This window comes from Pinus tabuliformis, chromosome J, assembly GCF_031772625.1.
Source record: "Pinus tabuliformis cultivar Carrire ecotype Pingquan chromosome J, CPIR1, whole genome shotgun sequence".
In the NCBI taxonomy this organism is placed as follows: Eukaryota; Viridiplantae; Streptophyta; class Pinopsida; order Pinales; family Pinaceae; genus Pinus; species Pinus tabuliformis.
In genome coordinates this window covers 1,427,207,739-1,427,225,012 of record NC_142295.1, presented here as the reverse complement: position 1 = coordinate 1,427,225,012, position 17,274 = coordinate 1,427,207,739, and the positions used below count along the sequence as shown (strand labels likewise).

Genomic DNA, 17,274 nt, shown 5'->3' with positions numbered 1-17,274 from the left:
CCTCAACCTAAAACTCCTTGAATGCTCTATGTTGATCTGCATAAATCTTCTTCTTGTCATGTGCTACCTTCAAATTCCTTTTAATAACCTGCATCTCCAAGGATCTAGGAATGGAAAGGGTCTACACCTAGGTCCAAGCTCAGACATTCCCTAGGTCGTATGTCAAATGGTGAGTGTAGAAATTTGATAAATATTTCCACTACTCAAGATTTCAAACTAAAAACAAGAGACACAATTCTACCCTACTAATCTCTGAAGTGGAAATCACAATTTAGAACAAAATGCATAAACATGGAATAAGAAAAACCACAAATACACAGTGATTTCTAGATGACCCAACTAGGAAAGAAACCCCTAAAGCCTCTTTGCATTAATAAGTTGAATAGAGAAACTATTACAATTACTAGCTCCTGCTCTGAGCTCAACCTGCAAAAGAATAATTGTTCTCTCTGTTCAATGAGAAACTTTTGCCAACACTTAGCCAATTATTTTCTCACCAGACCTCCTATTTCCTTGCATAAATCTGAGAAAATTCGAGCTCCTAAACAATAGGGAAGTCCATATTTCCTTATGCAATTCCCAAGGGATTGATCTCTTGACTGCATGCAACAACTATACACTCAACCAGTATACAACCCATGTTACACTAGCCTTTGTCTCATCCACTTCAGCTGAGAATTTGAATTCCATGTATGCATGAGCTATTTTGAACTAATTGATCAGTTAATTGATAGATCTCTGAGTTATACTATTATTTCACTACACAACTAACCTTCAACTAAATATATCAATAGCTAGAGGTCAGTTAACTGAATACAACTGAAAATAACTGAACTACATTTCTAAAATTTAATAATCACACACGCATGACTAAACTGCAAGTCCACTAACTTGAATTACTGAGCTAACTGAGTGACAAGAGCCATGCCACACTAGTTAACTTTGTTAGCCTCACTCACAGGAGAACTTCCTCCAAGTTCTCTTGCTGATTGTGAAATTTGATTTATTCAATTTGACTAAGGCTAAGGTCAAATTGAACCTTTCTTGCCACTTTTTCTAACAATGGGCCCTACCTTGGATTAACCTCACATTCACTTTAGGACCATTGGGGATCCTGATACGATATATGATTCCATAAAAGTACAGGCCTAGATCGAGTTAAGGCCAGATACACTTGCAGAGTAGTGGAGCATTAGTGGACCTCATGTTGTGTTTATGTGGTAGTGCCATAAGGGGAATATAGGGACCATGTGATTTCACATGAAAGAATAATGATGATGTGGCCTAATTTAAATGGGTAAACTTCTGATGGGTATACATTTCAATCTAGGAGTCAAATTGAGGTGAAATTTATATTGTTGGAAAAATATTGACGAGATGAAGGTAATGGTGGTGTTGGTTTTGAGATTAGAAGTCTTTGAGAAAAAGAGGTTGTCTGACTCCATCTTCAATAATTAAATTATTGGTTGCTCATCTTGATAGAATGTTGATATGTCATAATTGAATTGGGTTTTAATTATGTGAACAACTTTAGATCAACATGCTTAGTGCTGATAGACCAAAGCAATAAACTATTATATTCATGTCAATTTTAACTAACAATTGTGTGTGTGTGACAAAACAGAGAGAGAGAGAGATAGGGAGACACAAATTCTAGCAAGAAATAGAGGAATGAGTGATAGAATGGTACAATATAGTACAATCAGATCTCATCATAATTAGAAAGAGGAAATAGTTTGGAATAGGTCAAAGGAAAATTTTCCTTATTAGATATATACTCTTAAGAGATTGAGCCCAATTAAATTGAGAATTTATAAGGAGGACATTTAAAATGTTGTGAGGTCACAAGAAAAGAAAACACAAGTGCATTCAGTGGTTTTGTAGAGCTTATCAGATCTGCAAAGGAAAAAGAAACACGAGCTTGGTGCCAACTATCTAGGCAAGCACAAATCCAAGAAAATACTATCTGAAATGTTGTCATGTTTTCTTGGTACTTATCTAAAACATTACTCTTGCAACCTGCTACAATTCCAACTCATAGTACATCACTTATCTCTGCGCTATTATTAGTGCTTACTGCTCCAGTTACTTCTCTCTGCACTATTATTAGTGCTTACTACTACATTTTTTCTTAATCTTCCTTCATGGTTGTAATCTCCCTCTTCTACAATTGAAAATTGTTTAACAAAACTATTTTTTATATAATTTTTCATTCATCTCCTTTGGTATACTACTTATTTCTTCTTAGATCTACTTCTAAACCATCTCCACCTCAACCTTCTTTTCCAAAATATTCACTTTGCAATCTTCTTCAACTTTTCCTTACTATTCCATGATTGCATTAATTTATATATTCCCATCTTCTTTGCTCCTTTCGTAACTAGTCCATCGCTTGCATTAGTTTAAGTCACACCTTCCATAACTACTCCATTTTTATGAACACATCAACTTTGTGTTCATCTTTTATATCCTCATCTTCTAGCGTATTATATAGCTCATTGCTAACATTTCTTCTACAATTTTGTTGCCAATATTTAAACCAACCATTGCACCTTCTTCTTTATTTTTGTTGTCATTATTAATTTCAACAACTTCTTTTACATTCTCCTCCTATTTCATTGTACAATTATCAATACATGGTCCATAACTACAACGCAATTAAAATTCAAAATTTTAAATTCATATATCACAAAAGGGACCTTCAACAATAGTGGTTCTCACATCACGATGCTTGGATTTCCAATATCGCTTGCACACAACTTGCTAGAGGTCCAAGTTTTGTCTCCTCTTTAGGCTTGCATTCCACCACATGTTGTACATTATTCATTATCTCTGCCTGAATATGTAGATATTCCTCATCCTCTATTTGATTAATTTGTCATTAATGTTTCTCATCACTCTATTAATTGAACTCTAGTAAGCACCTTTTCCCACTCTTTTCATTACCTCTTGCCATTCTCTTTGGATTCCTATTGTGTTGAGATTTATCTAAGGATGCCACTTGGGCAAACATCTTATACATTTCTCTTCTCACATTTTCATTATTAGTGCCATGTTTTCAAATCTGTGAGTTTCTCCTTGAACCAATAATACAATCTTTACAATCTCCTTTTTACATGTTTCTCAACACCACACTATTACAATCTCTCACAACTTCTACCCATCAATCTTCTCTCTAACATGAGGTGTTTATGCCTCTATTTTTCTTCTCACAATTCTTATGTTTATCTAACTATCCTTCATTCTTTGTGATATCCAAATTATGGAAATCCTTTTCCATCAAATTTATAGAAATTTTTCTTCAAAAATATTCTACGAAAAGAAATAAAATCAATTTTCCTCAACCTTCAACTTTCTCCTATAATGAAAGTACATTCTCTTTAACTATTCTCCCAAGAAGTCCATTTTACTAGAATCATATTCACCACCAATGCATCCATTGTAACTTGATTTGGTACATACAATTATGCAAACTAGAATGTTCAAATAAAAGTAAACGCAAGAAACAATAACAAGAAACAATTCTAATATAAATTTAACAAGATAAATACACACAACAATTTTTCCATTATTATTAAAATCATAAAAGATTTAAAATATAAACTCATTATAATAATAAAAAAGATATTGCACTCATTCTAACCCACACATTTAAATGACGAAGATCATATAACACAATTTACAGACATAAAACTTATCTATATATTTGAATTCTAAACTATTTAGACATAATAATTGAGTTCTAATTCATGAAACTCCAACATATTTAAATTTTTGAAACTTTTACCCATTTAAATTTTAGACTATTTAGTTATGATAATTGAATTACAATTCATAAAACTCTTACACATTTAAATTTTAAACTATTTAATCATGATAATTGAGTTCTAGTTATCTCAATCCCTTAAAGTAAATCCAGCATTTATTTCGTTAATCTTAAATTCACATAACCATGAATCACGTGTCTAACTCTAAGATGCAGCATCATTTTTTGGCTTGAATAGTCAAAATTGAAAGAAGAAAATGTATAATAAGATGTAATTTTAATATAAGATTATGTTGTTAATTAAATGTATTTTAGAAAGTTTGAAAAATATTGTTGTCATTCAATTATTTTGATAAATTAAATTCATAATAAATATATTTTTTAATAACTTTGAAAATTATCAAAAATATGTTTATTCTAAAAATATGGAATTATTTTCTATATCCGGAGAAGTGCATCTTGTAACGTAACTAATTATGCATCACATTTGCACTACCATGAACTTGTTTTTAAAAGATCCAAATGATGTATTCGGTCGATAGGACGTCATAGCCTAGGTATAAAATAGTGTTTGTAAAATGGTGTTTAAATTTTATTGAGTATATATATGACCTGTTGTGTCTTGGCTAGAAGAGTAGGGGACCCCATAGCGGATGTCTCGCCTCTTGTTGGGGCATAAGTTTCTTGTTATCGTGTGGCTTGCAGACTGTTGCACGTAGCCTAGGTTTATAATGGCAGCCAATTAAATTTGATCCTGGGTCTATTCAAGATAACTCTCACCAATTATCAATTATCCTAGATTTTAAAAATAAATAAATAAATAAATAATAAAAAATAAAAATAACATGTTACAATTTCAAGTTACCTTTACTTCTATTGACTTACCACCATTTTGGCATATCAAATGCCCAAAGATGCATTTTCTTTTTATTTTTCAGTTCTTTGGTGTGGGTTGTTAGAATTGAGTAGGTCTATATATTATTTATACCATCTTAAATGTTAAGAGTATCATATTATATATATTTGTTTTTATTTCCGTACAATTTTAATGAGGTTGAAATGTTTGTTTTTTTGGAATAATTTCAAAAGTCCCTGCAATTTAATGAAATGTTTGTTTTTTGGAATGATTTCAAAAGTCCCTGCAATTTTACGGAGATTGAAATGTTTGTTTCTTAGGAATATTTTCAAAAGTCAAAAGTGCGATATTATTTATGTATACAGTTGTTTTTATTCTTCTTACAATTTCACTTAGATTGAAAAGTTTGCTATCTGGAAATAATTTTTACATGAAGAATGATATATTTTTTTTTGGAATATATATATATATATATATGTTAGAGAGAGCAGGGACGCAAACACAGAACAGAAAACACATACAAACAACTCAGAGCTTACTTTTATTTGATGTCTAAACAGATATTTATATACAACAGAGAGACTTCTGGAATTTGGTGGGTTAGTGGCTTTTTCAAGAAGCTTGCTCATTTTGTCAACCATTTCTAGAAACTATGCCTAAAATATCTGCTGAATTATCTAGAACAGTCCAGCAACTACATTAATGAGGGTGGTTGGAATTAATGTCTTCCAACACTCCCCCTTAATTCCAACCATATAACAAAAGCACAAGACACTATACTCTTAATTGTCATGCCTGCTGGTCTAAGTCTCAGCTAGGCTTACAACAAAACATTTCATTTTTGACTTCTTGCTAAAGGGTCCATGCTTGTTCATTTGCTGGTGCAGTTTCATCTTCACCTTTCTGGCTTTCCTAAAAGAATTCCTCTGCTCCTTGCTTATGTACTTAATATCAGCAACAACAGGACAAACACACTCCCAAGTGGCACACAATCCACCACTATTCACAGCTCACCTTACCTGAGCTTTGATACCATATTAATTTTTGTCATCGTGCTCTTTGGAAAGAGCTTTGCTTCCTTCATTTTTCTTTGCTGATATGGTTAGTTGATTCATGTCTTCAACCTCTTTCACCAATTCTGTCACTGCAAACATGTTGTCCTGCATTTGATTTGTGTATGGAGGTAGGCAACTCTTCTCACCAAACAACAACTCATCAATAAGATGCTTTTCATGCATCATACTTAACCACTCATCATGGGATACATAATTTTCATCAAATTTGACTTCATCACAGGGAGTTTCCTTAATATCACATACTACGCTATTGTCAGTTAAAGACATACTTTCAGCCTTAATCCCAGCTATGATGCTTTCAACACAATCACTTTTAGTAACAACTCCTTCATCAACTTCAACTTTCTCACTACCCTCCATATTGTATTTCATTTCAAGAACATCCCAAAATATTTTTGTATCACATATTTCACCAAATTCATACAAAATATTAGACAAAATATTTTCATCTAAAGCTGATATGATACGAAACAATGCTACTGCATTTCTACGCTTATCATTCAAATTCATAGAAGTTTCTTGGATAAATTTCCATAAATCTACTGAACCAAGCAATCCTTCCATTTTAATTTCCCAAAGCTTAAAATTTTTACCTGAGAAAATTGGCAGAACTGGCATTAATTGCTTCAATATTGCATCAGTGTCTTCAAATTCTTCTATCTGATTTAGATCTTCTTCTGCAACTATTGCCATTTCATTCTTTCTCCTCACTTGTTTAAATTCTCTCCAAGACCTTCTCCTCTGTTGACCCATCACTCTTCCACTCAGTCACACGTTCGATTCTCCCTCTTAAACTGCAACGCTCGCTTTCCAGATCCGCTGCAAACAGTACTACCTCCTCCCAGCCCGGTTTAGCAATAGCTACAGCAAAAAGCTTCCGCTTCTGGGTTCGATTCTTGACCCAAACCTTGGTCTCCGAATTCCGAGTAGCCCCGTGGAAACCCGCCAGGGTTTTCAAGAACCGAATCCATTGGTCTAGATCTCCAGGGACTCGAACCGGGGACATATGGACAATGTCCAGAATTGCAACACGGATATATTGCTACTTGCAAAGCAAGATTCGCCGCCGAAACTCTCCATTCACAGAAATCAAATCGAAACCTAGGAGCTCTTATCAACGCCCACACGCCATGACCATCCAAACAGAAACACAAACATTATCTTAACCTTACCAGAATCAATGCGCTCTCTCTCTCTCTACACATTCAACACAGCAAGCAAATTCACGTTGTCTCACGCTTTCTGCACAACGGTCTTTCCACATAGTTCTTAAAAAATGCACAAAACAGGCTCTCTCACAGCTCTTCCACACACACTAGACACAGTGGAAACCCTCAGCTCCGGTACCATGTCAGAAAGAGCAGGGACGCTAACATAGAATAGAAAGCACATACAAACAACTCAGAGCTTACTTTCATTAGATGTCTGAACATATATCTATATACAACAGAGAGACTTCTGGAATTTGGTGGGTTAGTGGCTTCTTCAAGAAGCTTGCTCATTTTGTCAACCATTTCTAGAAACTATGCCTAAAATATTTGTTGAATTATCTAGAACAATATAGCAACTACATTAATGAGGGTGGTTGGAATTAATGTCTTCCAACACTCCCCCTTAATTCCAACCATATAAGAAAAGCACAAGACACTATACTCGTAATTGTCATGCCTGCTGGTCTAAGTCTCAGCTAGGCTTACAACAAAACATTTCATTTTTGACTTCTTGCTAAGGGGTCCATGCTTGTTCCTTTTCCTTCTCCTCCAAATGGCACATAGATTCACTAGCCAAGGTCCCCATGGCCACAATAACACGCTCATCACAATAACCATTAGATTGGCATTCACACGCTCTTCTTAACACCCAATGAACAACTGTACTGTCTCTTCGGGTGCACACTTGCCCACAGCTCTCAACACATTGGATATATCAACATCCATACAAGCACAGGAACAACAATAGCTCACGCAACCACGCTGCACCTCCCGGAGCGACCTTCCCGCGCCTACAACATGGAACACACTTCACTAAACGCACCTTTCATGCACAGTAGGAGCAGGCTAGCCACATCACTTCGCCTCACCTCACAACCAGCTCTGTGACCCCACACAGTGATATCTCCACACACACACTAAGCCGAGTAGAGAGTTGATATGTCCCCAGAGGGAAACGTGTGCTATTTTTGTTGCTGTAGTGCCAAAGGAACGATATCTGTGGGTAGAATTTTTCTTTCAAGCACGGTGAGGAGTCTCTTGCGGCCTGGACGTTTGAAGACTGGTGAGGTTGTTTTGTGCCAGCTGACCGTCAGATCGGTTCGCTGTCGTGAAGAACTGGAGATTTTCGCTGAGAGTTTTGTTTGCAGTGTTGTGTGTTGGAAGAAACTAGAGTTAATTCCAACTACCTGGAACCTACATTCAACAGAGATTTTAAATAAGGTTTTTAGAAACTGTTGACAAAGCGGCAAGCTTCTTTAGGAAGCCACCACCTAAATTGATATCCAGAAGTTTCTCCATCTTATATAAATACCAATGCAATCAGCGAATGAAAGCAAGTTCCAGGTTTTAAGTTTCTAAGTTCTGTGTTTCTGTTTGTGCATTTAAGTCTCTCTGCTCTCTCTCACAGTATATATATATATATATATATAGATAATTGTTTTTATTCTCTCTACAATTTCAGTGAGATTGAAATGTTTATTTTTTGGGAGTAATTTCTAAGGAGAAATTGGCATATTTAATTTTTTAAATAATTTTTATATAAAAAGTAACCAACTCATTTTTACATGGTTTTTCATAAAAATAACTAATTTTAATCTCCAATAAACCCCATATATATATATATATATATATATATATATATATATAATTTTTATATCAAATATAAACAAGAAAATTATTTTACGAAATGTTAAAATTTTATTTTAGAACAAAATTAATTTATAAAAAAAATTACTTCTAGCGCCAGATACTTTATGGGAATTTAAGATCAATTCTATCAGATGTATAAAAATTATAATATTTTTTTAAAAATATATTTATTTTGACTTTTTAAAAATGAATTACCTCACAATCCATCATTTGACCATGAATAATTCAGGTTACGTATTAACAAATAAATGAATTAAAAAAACTCATAATCAATCATTTGACCGAGCATAATTGAGGTTAGGTTTTAAGACATAGATACATGTATTAACAAAAACTCATCCCTGGATCAAGGTAGTGAGCGAGCGCTTTTAATACGTGTTGAATTTTTAGAGAGTAGGCGCATGTTTTTTAAACCAAACGTGCTTCTAATAATACGACAAAGAGTTGGAGAGCCTTACCAACATCAATTTGAAGAATTTTTGGGCGAAAATCACATGGAGAAACTTTTGTCTACGCTTTTAGAACTAATGTGGTTCATAGTCAGGATAAGTTCATCGTCAGGATAAATTGAATAAGCAGATCTGACTTATACACTTTAAATAAACCGAACAGAATATCGAATAACTCAAATTTCTTGATAAAATAATAGCTAAAAAACAACAGCTAGATTTAACCTGATAACGAATAATTTGACCAATTTAATTTATTTCAACATATTATCTCAAATCCACGCGGTTTGCTTTCCCGTATTCCCTCGCGTGATCAACGACGCAAGTTAGTGGCCTGTGCTACCACTATAAATCTTAAATTCACTTCCCTCACCTTTGCACTGTCCACACACAAACAAACAGTCGCGATTCCCATCTTTGCAAATTCTGCATCGACATTCATTGAACACAGATTCACAAACAAATCGAATCAACGAGTGAGGCAGCCATATCCCAAAAGGCTTCGAATTCTTCTGTATCATGGGTGCTAAGTGCAGTTCTAGTTGCTTTGGGTCTGCCATGGAAGCCGAGGCGAGCGAAATGGGATGTAAGTCGGAATCTGTGTGGTCGAGGTTCAAAGGGCGTTTAAAACAGAAAAGAGAAAGCCAGTCTTCCAAGCCAGTCGCTTTTTCAAATTACGCTGTCCAGATTTCTCCTGTTTGCCTTATCAGCGGGAAATCGAACGCTTTGGTGAATATTGTGTCGATTTCTCGAGACGGAGAATTCGTTCCTGTAATTCTGTCACCAGTTGGGAAAGCAATGTCCAATGAGAGGCAGCCCACCAAGCAGAAGACTCAATTGAGATTCGATGCAGCAGAGATTAAGGTCAAGTCACGGGATCCCAATATTTCAGTGAAGTCAAGCAATGGACCCAAGGTTTCACAAGACCCTCTCCAAAGAAGTCGTACAAAAGATACCAAAATGCCAGTAATGGGGCAGACCAGAGCACAAGATCAGATCCTGCAGAAAAAGGAAGTAGCACACTCGATTCCGGTACCAATCGAGCACTTATCTAAGGCCAGTGGCACCTCCGTTACAGTGGATTCTAAGAGAAGTAAACTGTCGAAATTTGTTAATTTTCCCAGGAAAGTGAGTTCTAATGCTACCAAACGTAAGGGGATCAAATCCACTACCCTCTCACAGCTTCTGCGCCCAGGCGTGAATAGAACTATAGGAAATTTCCAGCCTGAGAAGATTAATAGGGGGGCGGAAAGAAAGGGAACTGTTACACGTGACGCCGGGAAAGAGGGTGTAGGATATAGTATGGCTATAAATTTATGTATCTTAATTATAATTATGGCATGCTTGGTAGTGTTCTCAAACAGGCTTTTAGCCGTTTTATGTACTTCCATAGGGTGGTATTTACTTCCCACCTTGCTGAAAAAAAAAAAAAAACAAACCGTCAGCAGCAGCAGCAGTTGGACGCGTTAACAGAGGCAGATCACATTAGATGTTAAAACGCATTAGATAGAAAATGCGGTTTTTTATTTAAAATGTGTTTTTAAATATATAAACAATTTTAATTTGTTTGAAAAATTCAGTGTTTATGTATCTAAATTTTATAATTTTAGTAAGAAATTTTGATTATTCAAATATCAATTTGGAAAAAAAAATGAAAATTTACTCTATCTATTAAAACCAATATAATTAATCAGTTAAATATAATAAAATAATATTTTAAAATTTAATAAGTAATTTATAAACAATATAGTTTAAACATAATATAATAATATTTTAAAATTTAATAAAATCAAATAATTAACTTCGCTTTTATCTATTACTCATTAAATTTCAAAACTACAATCAATTTATATTATTAAGTATTAAGGATTTATTACATCTTCTGAAATGGTAATCGGGATTCGGGAACGAGGAAAAATATGGCCTTAAAAGGGAACATCTAACTCCATCATGGACAGTACAAACGAATACATCACGCATGGTGATGAAAAAACCTGACACCATATTGGCCAATAGGTCTTCTTTTCGGCCGCGGCTAACCAGCCTGCCATAGGGCATTAAATGCCCGGGGAGATGCACGCTGGATAACCCGTTAACACGGGAACTGGGTATTAAATAAAAAATGGGAATTCGCCTGTTATTGGGCTATCCAGCGGGCATTTAATGCCCTATGGCAGGCTGCCGAAAAGAAGACCTATCGGCCAATATGGTGTCAGGTTTTTTCATCACCATGCGTGACGTATTCGTTTGTACTGTCCATGATGGAGTTAGATGTTCCCTTTTAAGGCCATATTTTTCCAGAGTAGTCTAGCTGGGCGGAAGAATGGCCCGTTTTCCGGCACCGGCCGGAAAATCGTCCGGCTGCGGCTGCCGGCCATCCCTCCACCCTCCGCCACCTTCCCCCGCTCCGCCACCCTCCTTCGCCGCCCAGCCTTCCCTCGCGATTCTGACAGCCTGACAATGGATTCAGCGCCGGACGATTTCCTGACATCCCCTGATGGATAGCGATCCAAAGCTCGAAAGTCGGGAACAGAGAGGAATGAGGTCCCGCGGTTGCTCCCTCACGCAACTTCCTTGCCGCTCTGTAATTTTCATCTCTGCAATTCCGCGGTTGCTCCCTCACGCAACTTCCTTGTTTGTTAGTAATTCCTGAAACCATTTGTGTTTGACGGTGGAAGCGATGTCAGAATTGCTAAAGTGATTTGATACAAGCGATTTGTATTCTTCTCACTGCAAGGGGTCTGCAATTTTTTTGCAGTAAGTGGTCTGCATTGTTCTCACTGCAAGGGGTCTGCGATTCTTTTGCTCGGTCCTTATCGACTCAAAAACAATGCATTAGTGTGTTTAATGTTTATAGGTGTGCATGCTATTAGTTTTTGAAATATTTCTTGCAACTCTTGTATGTCCCATTTGCATATGGGTTAAGGTCCTGAACGCTAAACATGCTTCTCCATTTCCATTTAAATGATATTTTATTTGAAGTATCACCGTTGTAAATTTGGGTATAATCGCTTTAAATTTGAGATACTTTGTTGCTACTTCTTTCTCTGTTCATATACAGTTGTGGTCCTGTGCCTATGATTTTATACAGTTGTGGTCCCGTGTCTATGATTTCTGGCGCTATTCCTCTATCCTCTTCAGTTAAAAACATGGACCGGTTTTCTAAAACCATGAGATTTGTGAAGCAAAGAAAACATAAAATCAAGAGGTATAGAAGATGTTTCCACAGGAAGCAGTCTAATAACACATCCCAATAATTTTTTTAGGCTTCCATTTTTCTCTTGTGTTCCATTTATATCATCTGCAATTTGCTGTCTTTTCACTGTGAAATTAGATATCCCAATTTCTCGAACCTTTTTCTCTACTACCAGTTTTTCCATTTCTCTCCATACACCCTCCATGTCTAAATCTAACACATCACCAGCTTTGGGAGGCCTGCTTGCCCCTTCTCTCAAGTGAAATGGCCAATGGATCTGAAAAAGCAGACGATAAACAGAAAATCAAGTCAAGAGAGCCTCTCTTGGACTGTAGTCAATGAAATTTCTACAAAGATAAAATCAATTGGTCATTTTTAATTGGTTCAGAGGAAATCCTGCTTAAACTCCACTCCTTATTTGAGTTTGATTTTGTTTCTATGAAACAAAGATATATAAGGTTTTCAGATTAGGAGATTTTGATTATTTTTTTCATGAACTCCCTGGTTAACTACACAATATTTTGATTCAAAAGTATAAGATATCCTATATATATATATATAAACCAAGTGGGTCAAACACACCAGGTAAATGACAGGATAAATCTATGGATTAAAACAATATTACACCAGCTCAAGCATGAGGATTACATACCAGGTAAAGATCAAGATAGTCAACCTGTAGATCATTGAGAGACTTGTCAAGAGCATCCCTGACTTTGTCAGGAGACATATTAGTGCACCTGCCCAAATCCCAAACAGAAAAGAGGAAAAAAATCCATTAGACACAGATGGGGGCTGCTGGTTTAAAACTAGGCTGGTTAATCATATAGTTTGAACTCCCGGAGATCAATCAATCTACAATGTGAAGTAGAAAAGATATAAAATGGTAAAATGTGATGCCTACCAAAGCTTGGATACCACAAACAGATCTTTCCTATCAATGCCTGCATCCATGGCAGCTCTCAGTCCATGACCAACCTGCAAAAGACAGCCAAGCAATCAAGCATGCAGGGCCATTGAAGCAACTCAATGTCTTCAAAAATTCAATGAACCCACAATTTTTGGTCAATAATCACAGAAGCCTAAAGGAAAATAATCATCACCTCCTCCTCAACGCCATATTCTGCTGCAGTATCAATATGGCGGTAACCGTCCTGCAACGCCCAATTGTCAAATACATCAAATTAGAAATATGAGTACAGTTTGCCAAGCGTCTTAAAGGAAATGCTTGCATCCCAAATTTTTTGCATCCTTTTGTGCTATTTATTTTTGTCATTATTGAGTGATTGATATTTTAAACCTCAAAAAAAGCATAAAAGATGTTTTATATTTATATATATGTTGGATAACTTGCTAAGATTGAAATTTTGGTTTTGATGTTCTTGCATATTGTTTGACCAGATCAGTTCAAAATGGGCAAGCGAAAGAAATGGCAATATATCATGGATCTTGAGGTGCAAGACCTCAAAGGAAAAATGGCATTCTCTAGTAAAGACTTGGTTTGGACAGAAATAAATAAAAAAAACAATGGTATTGATCGAGTTGTTGTAATCCCTTTACGACGAGTATTTGACTTTATCAAAGGAGAGGAAGAAAATCCTATTGCTCCATGCAAATTCATAAGAAAAACAAAAAAGAAACCAAAAGAAAGATCTACTGCTGCATTGCAATATGATATGTGAGTATTTAAAATATATATTGTTTAGATCTTTTGAAACCACAATTATCTTTCTTTGTATGTACTAACAATTTAAATTTTTGGTTTAGTTATCATTGTTCGTTTGGCCCAGAGGACAAAAGAGGAAATCTTTCAGTTAAACGAAGGACCTCATTTGTGCAGAAGAGGGGTTGCCAATGCCACTTTATTGTAAAAGTTATGCATGAAATGCCTGATAGAGCAATATTAACTTTCAATATGTATGAACATGAAGATGGGGAAGGTTGGGCTTGTCATGGTCAATGTGACACTTCAGGTGAGACCAGGGCCTTGCATAGGCCAAAGCTTTCGAGGGACATTGTTGCATATGTAGAGAGTTGTTTCTTTTTGGGAGTGCCTATTGATGTAGTGTATAGAACCCACATTAAGAGACATGTTGACATCGATGTGGCAGCTCGAGATAGAGATTTCTTCTTATGCAGGAAAGATATTGTAAACATCTATAATAGATTGGCGAAGGGAAATTATCAGCTTCATAAAAAGGATGAAATGAGTGTAAACCTTTGGTATCAAAATCATCGGGAAGATTTTTTCTTTTACCAAAAGCCCAATGGTGTGGAGGTCCCTTTTATAATAGGGATTCAAACAAAGTGGATGTTGGAGACAATGGTCAAGCTATCGCACAATAGCTTAATAGCCATGGATTCAACATTTAACACAAACAAATATGGGGTAAGTCAGATGCCAATGATTTATTGAATATATTTATTTAAGTTGTATACATTGAAAATGATTAATAATTTGTATTTAAATTTATGTAATGTTGAAAATGACAGTATCAGTTGTATACACTCGTGGCATTTGATGAACAACAAAGCGGGGTGCCTGTTGCATGGGTCGTGGCATCACGAAACACTTCAGATGATATTGCAATATGGCTGGAGCATCTCATGCGCAAATGTTTCCAAACCCGTCCTAATTGGAAAGTCAATGCTTTCATGGTTGATGATGCACTGGCTGAAATCAGTGCCTTGAGGTAAATTTAACATTGTCATGACATAACCAAACTTGCATTTTTTCTAAAAATACCACACTAAAATGCATTGACTATGGCAGGAGGATCACAGGTTGTGATGTGATCTTATGCGTTTGGCATGTACGGAGGGCTTGGTTGAAAAATGTCAATCGGTTGGCCACTAGTTCCATAAAAGCCAAAGAGATGTTCAGTGAGTTAGGTTTCATCATGAAACACACTCTCAATTATGAAGTGGAAGATGCAATCAATCAATTTTTTATCAAGTTTGTAGATGAAGAGAAGTTCTTAGACTATTTCAACAAGAATTGGGTCACTGGAGATAAGATTCGTAAGTAAACATTTTTTTTCGTATTATATGCATTTTTTTCTTTTATAAAGGTGATATAGTGAGACTGACATCGTTCTATTTGCAATTAGGTATGTGGGTGAAAGGTTGTCGGGAGTTTCCTCATGCAAATCAGGAGACCAATAATGCTGTTGAGTCATACCATTGTTACCTAAAAACAACATTTCTATCTGATAGAAGGAAAAAATGTGCCCGGAGGATGGATTGGTTATTGCATATGCTACTAACAACAGTTGAACCTTGTTATCGGTTCAAGGAAATCTTAAAAGAAGAAGGATTTCTAAACAACTATAAGACAGAAAAGCAGCTAGAATCATCAGTGGAACGAGCAAGAAAAATTATGGATACTGATTGTTGTCCTCATGAGAGCATAACCCGTGCCTATTGGGTGAGAAGTCAGACAGATCGAAGTAAAAAATACCTTGTCACCTGGTATCGTAAGGATTTTATAACCTGTGAATGTCCATGGTCTATCCGTGGAAACATTTGCAAGCATGCCATAAAGGTTAATTGGCTGTATTTCAACTTGGATAATTCAAATCCATTGCTTCATCAGCATGCAGATGATAACATATGCAATGACCCACCTGAGATCAATATAGAGCCTCAAAACCATGATGAAGATGTCGATGCTACTCTTATGGCCACAAATGTTGTTGATGCAGATGCCGAGGCACTTCATTTGGCAAGGGAGGAGTTGTTTAGCTATACACATCTCATTTTAGATAACCCTCCTAATACTTTGGCGAAGACAATCCAGTTGACTGGTATGCTTAAAAAAATGTTGGATGAAGCCAATAATTTGCACGTTACTGATTTTGACTTCACACCTGGATTGGAATCTCTTGATCCATCTTTGAAGAGGAAGAAGAGTTTCCTTAGCCCCACAAAGAAAAGAAGAAGCAGCAGAAAAAACAATGGTTTGGAAATTGATTTAAATGTTGATCCATCAAAATATGAACCATTTGAGTTTCAATACCTCAATAAGCGAGGACGTCATCGATCAAATAATGTCGTCTCTATGGTTCCAGGTTAGTTTCATGTGTTGAATAGAGTCATGGTTTTAGATTTAAGTATTTAATCACCACTATTCTTTAACATGTGGTATGTTTATTTTTTACAGCAATGCAACAATCCCCAACCATGGCGATAACCCAAGACCAAAGGGAGATGCAAGACCATCCAACCTTACCTCCCATGCCAGGTACATTTGACACTCTTTCATTATGTGTGCACATATACCTTGATGCTCTAGAAAATTTCTTTGCGATAACATTTGACATTTTTCTAGGTAACTATAGAATAAGTGGAGAAGCATCATCTTCTACCATGACTGATCATCTATGGAAGGACTTCAACTCTAATGGGAATCAATGAGGTATGCACAAAGAATAGATAAGCTAGATTATTATGGCATCGTTAGGTGGCCCTTTATCATATGATAAGTATATTTATGTTTTCCCATTGTTATGTTGTTATAAAAATACCTTTTTCATAATCTGTTCATGAACATACTCTGTTCTCTTAAAGTTCATGAAACTTTGTGACATGGAATGTTGGGTTGTTTCAGATGGCTCTAGGTACATTGAGAACATGTGTGCGTGCAAAATTTGAGGAAAGTTTGAGCCTTCATCAGTGCAATATTAAAAATATGGGTGCCTGATGAGCACCGAGGAATGTTTGAGCCTTCATCAGTGCAATATTAAAAATATGGGTGCCTGATGAGCACCGAGGAATGTTTGAGCCCTCATCAATGCAAAAGTAAAAGTTCAATCATATGCCACTACTCTCCTGAAGTTTCATGAAATTTTGAACTTTGACATGGAATGTCGAGTTAATTCACATGGCTCTGTAATTGTTCAACAAATTGAATTGTTGGTTCTTTTTACTGCAATGTTTCTGTATTTTCTCACGTAATTGGTATAATACTGCAGACTAAGCTGTAACAATGCTGTATACACACCACAATTTGGGAATGAATTAGTGTTTTGGACATCAATGGTGGTTATTATTTTGCCTTTATTAATTTTT

At 35.8% G+C, this 17,274-nt stretch overlaps 1 protein-coding gene and 1 pseudogene across 2 annotated transcripts; one reads left to right on the top strand and one right to left on the bottom strand.

Moving 5' to 3' along the window:
• Nucleotides 1–9,420: 9,420 nt before the first annotated feature.
• LOC149232712 (uncharacterized) lies at nucleotides 9,421–10,478 on the top strand. Its single transcript, XM_089376553.1, has one exon. It carries the CDS (start codon nucleotides 9,528–9,530, stop codon nucleotides 10,476–10,478), a length of 951 nt encoding a protein of 316 aa, XP_089232679.1. The 5' UTR covers nucleotides 9,421–9,527.
• Nucleotides 10,479–12,145: 1,667 nt separating this feature from the next.
• LOC149232711 (aldose reductase pseudogene) lies at nucleotides 12,146–13,386 on the bottom strand (annotated as a pseudogene). Its single transcript, XR_016248478.1, has 4 exons — nucleotides 13,308–13,386; nucleotides 13,109–13,182; nucleotides 12,857–12,944; nucleotides 12,146–12,481 (listed from the first exon to the last, which is right to left on the bottom strand). The product of XR_016248478.1 is annotated as an aldose reductase pseudogene (transcript).
• Between the last annotated feature and the right edge of the window lie 3,888 nt (nucleotides 13,387–17,274).

Excerpts from the sequence above, each read along its gene's own strand:
- LOC149232712 (XM_089376553.1), top strand. The coding sequence starts at position 9,528 with ATGGGTGCTAAGTGCAGTTCTAGTTGCTTTGGGTCTGCCATGGAAGCC.